We start from the raw sequence: 11,729 nt of genomic DNA on the forward strand, positions 1-11,729 counted from the left end.
TCCCTGGCCCCAAAAACCCCTATATGCAAATTTTCACGCCGATCGGTTCAGTAGTTTTCGATTGCATAAGGAACATTCGGGCAGACAGTCAGAAATCCCTTTTTATAGGTATAGATATGTATGGGAGCCTCCCCTCATAGTGGGGGAAGGGTTCTCTAACCATCATAAGAACCTTCCCTGGCACCAAAAACCTTTACATGCAAATTATCACTCTGATCGGTTCAGTAGTTTTCGATTCTATAAGGAACATAGAGCAGACAGAAATCCTTTTTTATAGGCATAGATTTGTATGGAACCCCCCCCCCCTCTTAATGGGGGGAGGGGTCTTTTGCCATTGAGAAAACCTTCCTTAGCCCCAAAAACCCCTACATGCAAATTTTCAGGCCGATCGGTTCAGTAGTTTTCGATTCTATAAGGAATACACTCAACCCCCGCTAATATGAAAAACAGCTCATTCAGATTGGGCGAGTTCATTTTTAATCTGAATATTTGGTAACTCTATTCATTTTCACATACGCGCAAGACGCTCACTCTATGAACTTGTTGTTTTGATTTGACGAAAACAAACGTTTTGAAAACATTTCAAACATGCGCGAATTCTAAACATTCGGTTTGTAGAAGACGAAATGGGCTCGGCAGTTTCGACTAAAATGGTCTATTTTGAGTACTGGAGAGAGATAAGTTGCATATGAGCTATATTGCCAAAGCTCCTGAGCAAGAGGAAACGCATTAAATTTGTTTGCCTTTTTTTTAATTTACCGGTCAATTTTAACGTCAATTGTGTGTGACGCTTGATCGGTTTTTAATGTGAACGCATTCATACCACCGGGGTACAGATTAAAAATGTTCAGATTAAAGAAGGTTATACCAACGGGGGTACACGGTATAGAGACAGACAGACAGACAGACAAAAATTCTTTTTTATAGGTATAGATTATTGCTTATACTTGCACAAATCGATCAAGCATCGATTTGCGTGCGTGCCTTCGGACTCTGTTTACTACCAGCGCGTGAATCATTCCGTTTTGTTTTTGTTTTGTGTTACGTTCTCGTCGCCACTGTTACGGTTCGCGTTCGGAGGTGACCGAAATGATGAATATGAACACGACCCGTACATTAAACAAATTAAAACTTAACTTTATTGAACAATAACGAGGTACAATTGTGCGAGTCTCATTTCGCGGTAAAACGGAACAGGAATATGAACGTCCTGTTGTCAGCACTGGCGAGCATCAACTGATGACAGCTGTCACTGTGACCAGAGAGCTTGGCCGTAACGATGTTACGAATGTCGACGTCTCCGACAATAACGATGTAGGGATGTCCACGTCTCCAACATCTCCCCTCTAATTCAGCTGGTAAGGGTTGAACCGTTGCGAAGCCCTTCGTGCACGGGAAGAGCGGCGAGGAACCTGGACAGCTGATTCACTTTCGGTTGCAGACATGAAGTCGGATGACGAACTTGATGACGAAGATCATGTTGATAATGCTGGGACAACCGGTGCCTCAGCATGCGCTTTTGATGACTGCAAGCTTACTGATGTTGACTGTGCTGACGAATTGACACTAGCGGGAATGCTGGTATTCCAATCATCTAGCAGGATACTGAGCGGTAGCTGCTTACGTTTCTTTGATACTGGTTCACTGTGTGTGTTATAATCTCGAATTTGATTTATGTGAAACCGTACCAGCTTGCGATCGTTTACCAAAACATTATACATTACATGTCCAACACGTTCCAAAATTTTGCCTGATGTCCAGTGCCATTGATTTTTGATAAAAATTTTGGTGTACACATAATCACCTCTGCTGTACTGACGATTTACTCCAGTGTCACTTTTTCGATTATTAACGGTGGACGAAGCTTTTCCAAACCGGTTCTGGATATGATGTCTGCTGGTGATCTTTTTCCTGGAGTAGAACTGTTGAGTGCGCTGTGTTTGACTAAAAATGTTGTAGCAATATTCACTGATTGGTTCTGTCCATAACGAGAACGCATCGAGCAAATCATTGCCAAGAAGATGAACTGGTTTCTTCATAACATAAAACTGTCCTTGCTGATGAATATTATTAATGCAGATATCACACTCAAATTTTAACAGGAACGGCAGGGGATCTCCTGTTGCTGTCGTTACTTTTTTCCTAGCAGGTGATGTTGGTGGTCTGCCTATTCTCTCCCACGTTTGTTTTGAAACAATACTGACGTCGGACTCAGTGTCCAACTGAAGCTGCACTTCCACACCGTTGAGCTGCGACTGTACGTATCGGCGCCTATTGTTTGCTGCATTCAATGATAGATTTACTGCTTTTGTCTCGTACCTTTCTGGCTGCTGGCGTTTACGGTGTGTTGCTTTCCGATTTTGTTTTACACTAGAACAATAACCTTCACGGTGCCCGATGATACCGCACTCTTCGCATTCGTGACTTTTGTAATTGCAATCTTTGACGAAGTGCATTGCGCCGCAATACCAACAAGGCGTAGCTTGTATGTTTTCGGCACTGCTGCCAGAATTTACTGAAGGTTTTGACGGACGATTTGAGAACTGCTGTTTGCGACCGATATACTGAACTATTGACGTCGGTGTTGATTCTATCATTGCCGTGTCCCGTTTTAAACACATCAACCGTTGGCAGTCTTCCGAAAGATGCTCCAGAGTAACGTCGTTATGCTCCTCGATCTTGGAAAGGAGTCGTGTACGCACCTCACTATCTTCCTCCGACTTAAGCCCGCATACAAACATAAGACACTTAAACTGTTCCTCTGTAAGTTTGCTGAGCTCGAATTCGACGCAGGTTTTGTTTAATCGGCATGCATATGTGACGAAATCTTCCGACGGCTGCTTCGCTATTTGAAGACAACGATAGCGCTTACTGATGACAGATTCACCCGCACCGAATAGCGATTTCAGTTTTTTTGACTGTCGCTGTGAATGGGAAATCTTTTGGAGCTTTCGGCAGAATGAAGCTGATGTATCGTTCATGTTCCGCCGTTCCCATTTTCCGCATAAGCAAACGGACTTTTACTTCATCATCTAGTCGTGCGGCATCTTTTTCAAAAAGATCATCGTAACGAGCATACCAGGCAGTGAAAGTGATGTTTTCTTCCGGGCAGTAGTGGAATTCCTTTATGTTATTCGCCAGTGAATCGAGAATTATTTCCGGGTTTGATGGGACCTGGACAGTTATGGATGACATAACGTTTCTGAAGAATTCCTGCTGCTGGTGCATTAGCTGCTGCTGCTGCTGTTGCATGAAGATCTGCTGCTGCTGCATCATTTGCTGGAAGAACTGGGCAAACGGTGCATCTGGAGATGGCTGTCCGGGTGTAATTGCACCATTCTGCTGCATTGTGGGATGCTTTTGACCTACTGTTGCTTTTGAAATAGGCCTTGCTGCTGACTAACTCCCGGTGGTTGCTGCTGCTGTTTGGGGTTATGTCCTGATGAACCCGCTTAATTGTCCACGTGGGTGAGGGAATTTTGACTGATGAGTAAATTCCGCGTTTCACTACTCGTCGCCACTGTTACGTTCTCGTCGCCACTGTTACGGTTCGCGTTCGGAGGTGACCGAAATGATGAATATGAACACGACCCGTACATTAAACAAATTAAAACTTAACTTTATTGAACAATAACGAGGTACAATTGTGCGAGTCTCATTTCGCGGTAAAACGGAACAGGAATATGAACGTCCTGTTGTCAGCACTGGCGAGCATCAACTGATGACAGCTGTCACTGTGACCAGAGAGCTTGGCCGTAACGATGTTACGAATGTCGACGTCTCCGATAATAACGATGTAGGGATGTCCACGTCTCCAACATTTTGCTTAAGGCACTCGTACGCTATCGCAACACACATAGGTTGCTGCGACAAATGCTAGAAATTTGATATTTGTATGCATGCCGAGCGTTTGCTGCTTGGTTTGGTATTTAATTATTCACGCGGGGTGTGACTCAGTGCTGTGGTCGCGGACACACCGTTGGGTGATACTTTTGCTGTGTCATCCAATGATCGCATGCGTTCACAGCACAAGTTAGATGATGCATATTTACCAAAAGGTCCGATTGCTATGCTGCGACTTCGGTCGAAATTATACTTACTCAAGACTGAAAGATTCTATAATATTCACTACCTTTTTGTTACCCACGAAAAAATCATTAGAGGCCTAGAAAATATGGGGGAGGAAATTCCTCACTTTGAGCAGATAAATACTTTACTTGTTGCCATCGCAGAAGAATTCAAACATCTTCTGGGAGCGTTCTCAATTATGAGCAATGTTGCTATTCAGCGATAAAAGTTGTAATGTTATTACGTTCGTACTGGATTTTGGTACCGAACGACCGCCGACTAGCTGACAAAAAACAGATCAAAAGCCCAAAACACGCAAATTACTCATACAAAATATCAATTCATGTTTATTCTAATATTCTTTCCTCACCTTAATGAACGTCACCAATCCTATTCTGCTCTTCACCCTAACTGATTCGGTTCGAAAAACACTCAAAGGTGATTCCATAACGTCAAATTCTCTGGCAATGCTTTTCTAGCTGAGAATTATTTAATGAGAGTGAGCGAAAAGCGAATTACCACTCACACTTTTCATGCAATGATTTGATCGCTAGTGATCGCAATCTAAAACGAATACCTCGCATTTGGCTCATCGCGATGAGTAGCTATGATTTATCAATTTTGGAAAACAGGCAAAAGCGCTATCGGATATTGAATTATACCGTCAAAAAACATGTAGGGGAAGGGCAGTAAAGACGGACACTGCGGGAAAGACGGACACTTATCATATTTCATAAACAATAATTTTTTGAAGCAAACCAATGATGGGAAATCTTTCTATAGACTGAATAAACACTTTTGAATTAAACTGCCGATTTCTAGCAGCGCAGCTGTCAAATTTATAAGCAAAACAAAGAAAAAATGCCTAAATACGCTAACCGATGTAATTTTGTGTGTGAAGAAAATAGCTGGTAAATCGTTAAAAAGCAATACTTTCGTGCTATATCGACGACATTACGTTAGTTTGACCCTTCACTGAATGTCCATTGGAAATCTAGTGAATTTTTGAATATTCAGTAAAAAGTTATTAAAGTTTGAAAAAATGGTATCCAAGTCGGGAAAGACGGACATCCGAAGGTAGGGAAAGACGGACACAAAGATTCCATATTCATTTTGCCTAACAACGATTTAAATTGCAAATACTTGCATATTATACATGTAAAAGTATCCAGAAGTCATTTAACAGTTGGAATAGGCCAACTTTTAGAAACGATTAATTCATCACCAATTAAAATATTGAAGATTATAAAAGGGAACCATTTTATTTCCTCGCTCAAAGGGGGAATTGGATAGGGGGTTTTCCCAAGCCAATTCTTTCCTAAATACATGATGAAATATGTTAATCTTTCTTAATACTGATAATTCGTCGGCGCGTGACACCTTTTCGCGAGTGTCCGTCTTTCCCATATCAAGTGTCCGTCTTTCCCGCCCATGCACAGAAACTCTGATTTATACATAATGTTTATAATATTAAAAAAAGTATAAATTTTGGAAGAATTTTTCTAGTACACGCTGTAACTTTATTAGACAGAGACTTAAAGTTTCAGTTTGTATGAAAATTGCAATCAATACAGTTATATTTGAGTAGATATTGACTCTTGACCTTAAGGTGTCCGTCTTTACCGCCCTTCCCCTACCTAACATTTATGTTGGTTTTTCAGTTCGACTCTTAGCCCCTGAGATACTTGGAATATACATTTTTGCGACATAATACATAAATGCACTTCAAAACATCAACGTTCTTCTACACACAGAAGACTTTTAATCTCATAAAATTATTTTAACATGCTATTCATAATTTTTCAACATTCAGGTAGAGTGCAGCATAAATCTTTTTTTTTTCGTGACAATGACAAGCACCAGGATCAAATTTTGAACAGCTGCCGAGGATATTTTTATTTTCAGCCTTCATCGTTAGTCACACAAGAAGATGTATTATTTTTCATAGCTTCGAACCTTCGAGGCACCAATTAATAATAATAATATTGCATTTCATTGAAACTAAATCTTGAAACCATTTTGTTTGTCCGTGTGCCGCTTGAAGTTACTGGCTGTGTATGGCGTTGCAAGTATATGTTGACGTTTGACAAGTTCATAATTATTATATGTGATACGAATAACATTTTATATTTGAACGAGCCATATTTCTTTTGTAATTTGCCAAAAATATATGTTTGTTTACGTTTCATCGCAAAATACATTCTCGGCTGGATGACAGCGATTAATGATGATTAGCGATGAGTGTAAGACAGAGATACCGAGCGAGTATTTTCGAGCGTAATCAATTCATATTTTGCTCACCAGTTTTTGCGCCGGCGATTCATCGCGAGCAATCAGGTTACGATAGAGTTGCCAGTTGATAAGATTTAAATCGCTGATGAGCAGGTGATGAGCCTTCATCGTGATGAAAATTTGCAACATTGATTATGAGAAAAGATGAATTGATTAAAATGTCTTTACAGGAAATTAAACGGATTTTTCTCGACACAAATCAAACAGAAGACGAAGGTCAACCCACTGCACTGATGGGACGAAGAATAAACTGGAAAGAAAAGAAGGAACAGCAGAAGGAAAGGAACAAAACCCTAAAACGCTTTGAGTGTAGTAAGCTAGGACATTGGACATGTGAGAAGGTGCATTGTTTATCGACATAAACTGAAGGTTAATTTCTTGACTGTTGACCCTCCGGGCAATGTGGCCCTGATGGTGCAGATCCCGATCAGTGCAACTCGCTCCGACACCCTCGATTATATATATATATATATATATATATATATATATATATATATATATATATATATATATATATATATATATAGGGTACGGGAGGGTATTCTCATCACGCTACTAATTTCGGCATACATTTCCTTTTTTGGCTACACTTTCCCAAATAAAAACTTTGCCGCTATATAACAATACTGAAACGAATGTAGCACTCATAGGCTTTAATGTGTTATAACTATTTTCATAAAAATGTAAGTAGTTTGCTTAATTTTATTCGATAAACATCAAAACCACTGTTTTTCCACTAGCACGTAACCAGGCTGAAAAAACTAGCAGCAATCGCTTACGTGTATCCGCTCTTGATGATGGTTTGGAAAACACACAATTATGATCACGTTTACTTATTCTAGAAACTAAACAGCTGTGAATATGCTATCACAGAACAATTCTACATCTTTTTATCACGGAAGAACACAAAAATTCCCCTCTGATATGTAAATATAAATCAACTTTCATTCACTAGCCGTTAGCAGCATTTTGTTTTTATTTCCAGCGTATGGTGCGTTACTTGCACTACTACCAATATATGTGCTGACATATCTGGTATTTGAGTGACAACTGGCGCTAGTGTATATGACCGATTTAGTGATACACTAGCGCCAGCAGCAAGCTGTTGTCACTGCAAAACTAATTATCTTCAATGAGCCCGGAATGTAGGCAATAGCGAGGAGTTATTTTTCGGTCTCTCTTTTCTTGTCTCTTTTGATCTGTTTTTGAAAAGCATTTAATTGCCGTGCTAGCTATTTCGGCCTATCGGATTTAAAAAACACAGACACCATTATAGAAAATGGGCTCAATTTAGCCGCAGCGACTTCATCACTTCTCGCGACTATAACTCAAATTCAGTAGCGTTTTATTAAGACCAAAATACACGCCGATATTCAGTAAATATTATTCTATCAACTGGTATAAAAATCTTGTCTCGAATAAATATAGTTTCAACGTAGTTCCTGAATATTGTTCAGGCTACCGCTTAATGGGCTGGAAATACCCACCCGTACCCTATATATATATATATATTTGGTTGGACTGATTCATAATCTGTTGCTGTTGCTCGCGTAAACGTCGCTCTAGCTCCAACTGGTGTTTCAACATCCGACTGATGGTTGCTGTTTTTTTCTCTAGCTCCTCTTTTTACTTTTGCAAAAGATTCTCTTGTCGAGTTTGTTCCTGCTGCTGTTCCTGTTTGTATTCTCGGAATTCCTGCTTTTTCTTCAAATACTCCTCTTGCTGTTGCTGTAGACGATCGGCTTGCGCTTGTTGTATTTGCTGCTGCTGCAGGACTACTTCCCTTTGTAACTGTTCCTGCCGGTTTGTTTGCGGGTGGTCTTCTTTTCGAGATGATTCCAAGGGAGTGGGCTCGACTGTTTCCGAGGGTTTCGGGTTAGCAGCATCGACCCATTCTTTGACCCGACAGATAGGTGCGTTACAAAACCGACTCGAATCTTCATCATTCACTATGTTCGCCAGGATCCTGTATTTGTTGTTGAGATATTCTTTGTATTCCAGAGCTACATTTTCTTCTGCGAGTCTTCGACGTTCTTCTTGCTGCTGCTGGAATGCTCGTTCTTCCTGCAGCCTCAGTAATTACAGCTTGGCGTGGGCCTTTGCAGAGTTCTGCGACGAACAAATAGACAGCGTCTCGACTACATCGATCATCGGCAATTCTATTTTTGGCAATGATTGGTTATTCTGTTGGATAGGTACCGTACCGGAACCCGCTGACATTGTCAACAACGTTGGACCAGGACGAATATCAGATTGAATCACAGCTACATTTCCATTTGGCATCGACGAGTGTTGTTGCTGCTGACCGGATATTGAATCCAGAGTTGTAGACCGTTGAACATTTGACGGAAATGTTAGAGACTTAGCTTTCCTTTGTGTAGCGGTGATCGTAGAAATCACTGGATTGATGGAGTTCGTCACGGCCTTCTGGGTGCTTTGGTTGTTCAACGACCGACGATCTATGCTTAGATCTTTTATTTCAGGCACTCCGTCCGAAGCTGCCTTAGTTCGCTGGACCCATTTCGCAGTCATGCAGTTAGTACAACTCCAGCTCTTATCGGCAATATCTTCCGAAACACCGACACAGGAAAAGTGATACCACCCATCACGCTCGTCGCACTGAACCATCTCCTCGGTGTCAGGACCGTGGCATGTTTTGCATGCATATCCTTCCAATGTTACCTCCAGCATTACCACATTCGAATTATCACCGTCACCAGTAGCTTATCTCCACCAAACACATTTTTATTTGACACACCGCCACTCACCGCATTGGATTTATTACCACTTCGTGGCATTCTACTATGACCGACCACCGTTTCGATAAACGAAAATTATATGATGTTGAATTTAATTCAACGCGAAGTTTCCGAAATTATTATTCTCGAATGAAACACAACGATTATGCAACGAGAGAATATAATTTTCCTATAATTATAAAATAAATACATATTTCAGGTTAATCAGCATGAACCGGATTAACTATTGTAGCTTATGTAACTATTGTACTTACGTTTAATTCGCTTTATAAATTCTTTATCACCTCTAGCAGGACTAGTAGCTAGTAGTTAACGATTAACGATAGTCCAGTTGTAACGGTCTAGGTGTATTGCTTTAAGGACAGGAGTGATAGTAAGTGTAGGTTACCTATTTTAAGTTCATCTTTTAGTTAAGTTGTATCGTTAGGTTATTTAAGTCTTAGTCTTATTTATATTCTTACCAATTAGAATTCGCGTTAGAATTCTTTAGTGTATAAGCACAGAATAACTGATTCGCAATTAATAATTTAAGTTTAATTTAGTTTAAGAATAAGCAATAGCAGTTTAGCTCTATGCACTTTTAGATTTTAGATTGTAAACAAAGATTCTATCAATGAAGTTAATGCTACAGACGGTAGAGAATCTACAGACGCGCAAAGAGCGTGACATAAAATACCAATCGAACCGTCAAATCGAGGCACCAAATGAGCAAAGTAAACAAACTTGTGTTTTGTATAGGCAGGGACTGCTGGAAGATTGGACAAAAGGTAGGAGTCAAAATGACTACTTGTCAAGCATAGCTACCAATACCCCCCCCCCTTCCTTTCCGCTCTTCCCCCTCCTTCACCAAAAAAATTTTCATTTCTTTCCCCTACCGTCCCTTCATCAATTGTAGAACCATCGTTTCAAAAAAAATATTAATATATGTATGACCTCATTCCAAGGTCAAGACTAAAATCTTGAGATTAGTCTAATATCCCTTGTATTAAAATAGCAGAAGAACCAAGAAGCCACCAGAGAACAAAACATATTGTTGTAAAATATATGTACATTAGAGAATTAATCAAAGACAAGAAGATAAATTAAAGTATATTCCTTCTGAAAGACAATTAGCAGACATATTTACCAAAGCTTTTGGAAAGATACAATTACAAAAATCATTAGAAAGATTAGAAATGTTAAATATGAATTAATAAGGGGAAGTATTGGAATAAACATTAATTCCGTTCTATGTCCGTATATCTGTGAGTATACCATACTAGCATATAAGATACGATACAAGAGATGATTGCATACAAGTAGATGTATAATACAAGTTGAGTTAGTATGCAATCCCTTAGATAAGTTACTGTTAGTCAAGTTGTAAACCACGTGAGCAAACTACTGTTTTACCTGACTCACTGCGAATATACGTGTTATTGAAATAAAACGTAACAATACGTTTTATTCGTTTATAATGCATATGCAGCTAATATCGGCAACAAACGATTTTTTATAAGTTGTGCTTTTGTTATTGCATTTAACTTGTAGAAAGTTGCATAAATAACAATTCAGTTTCACAATACAATTATTACGTGCTACTGGCACTTAAAATATAACGTTTAAGTACGTTATTTTTAGTGATCAAAATTAACGATATTTTCGATACAAGGGCGATATTTTTCGAAACCTTTCGAACCAACACGATCCCGCGAACACAACGCATATTCGCAGTGAGTCAGGTAACACAGTAGAACATACTAATCAGAATAACGAACCATCGCTTTAATACTATGACCATCAAAGATAAGAAGCCTACTGAGGCATTGAGATGGTATCTGACAGGAATACAGTCTATAAAGGTATATTCCAAGGTTAGTCAAATTTGTTTTTCACCCCCGCTGGGTTACCCTTGACGATCATCGAAATTTTCAAAGCGGAAACTGTTGAATGTATAAACAACGTCGATGGTTGCTAACCAATCGTACCGCGCACTTTTGCTCTACAAACTATGAAAACTAGATCACCTAGTTTAACCTAAAATACACCTTGGTATATTCTAGTCTAAATAAACTTTAAGAGGTTTAACACATTTCGTGACTCTTATTTTGATGCAGGTTCCAGGTTATCAATATTAGTTGGAGATTTCCATTGTATTGTATAACCATCCGAATCCTCTTGGTGTTAACTTTCACTTCGTTCAGCTCAGTTCAACAATAACAAGACCACTACAAACTATCAATAGTAACATTAGATGATTCAGTGCGAGATGGCCACAGGTCGCGAGTGTTGCCGGCGACCTGCCGTCGGTAGCGCCAACCACTGCGGGGGCAGCCCCCCGTAGAGATCACCACTATCTAGGTTTATTTATTTTCCTTGATCTACTGACCTCTATTGCTTTCCTTCAGTTGGGTCAGTCAGCTCCCGACTCTCATTCGGTATCAAAATCACTTTTCCGAGCTCACGGAAGAATGGTAGTAAGATGCTATGGATAGGTATAGGAATAGTTTGTTTTTTTATCAAAATTAGGTAGAAATTATGAGAATTAAGCATAACAGAGTATAACTGTACCACAAATAAAATGTGATTAGTGATAGTTTTTTAGGTAAGTATCATAGATAAATGTAAAAT

General features: G+C 39.6%; 1 protein-coding gene across 1 annotated transcript; it reads right to left on the reverse strand.

Annotated features, from left to right (window-relative positions):
- Window positions 1-1,475: 1,475 nt before the first annotated feature.
- Window positions 1,476-3,252, reverse strand: LOC128735986 (uncharacterized protein K02A2.6-like). Its single transcript, XM_053830472.1, has 2 exons — window positions 3,025-3,252; window positions 1,476-2,924 (listed from the first exon to the last, which is right to left on the reverse strand). The coding sequence occupies exons 1-2, from the start codon at window positions 3,250-3,252 to the stop codon at window positions 1,476-1,478; spliced, it is 1,677 nt and encodes a 558-aa protein (XP_053686447.1).
- Between the last annotated feature and the right edge of the window lie 8,477 nt (window positions 3,253-11,729).

This window comes from Sabethes cyaneus, chromosome 2, assembly GCF_943734655.1.
Source record: "Sabethes cyaneus chromosome 2, idSabCyanKW18_F2, whole genome shotgun sequence".
Taxonomy (NCBI): Eukaryota; Metazoa; Arthropoda; class Insecta; order Diptera; family Culicidae; genus Sabethes; species Sabethes cyaneus.

What these genes read in the sequence shown, in the direction of transcription:
- LOC128735986 (XM_053830472.1), bottom strand. Translation starts at nt 3,252, where the DNA reads ATGCAACAGCAGCAGCAGCAGCTAATGCACCAGCAGCAGGAATTCTTC. An exon ending in CCGCACGACTAGATGATGAA is followed by an intron (nt 2,925 to 3,024) that starts GTAAAAGTCCGT and finishes TCCCATTCACAG; the next exon opens with CGACAGTCAAAAAAACTGAA.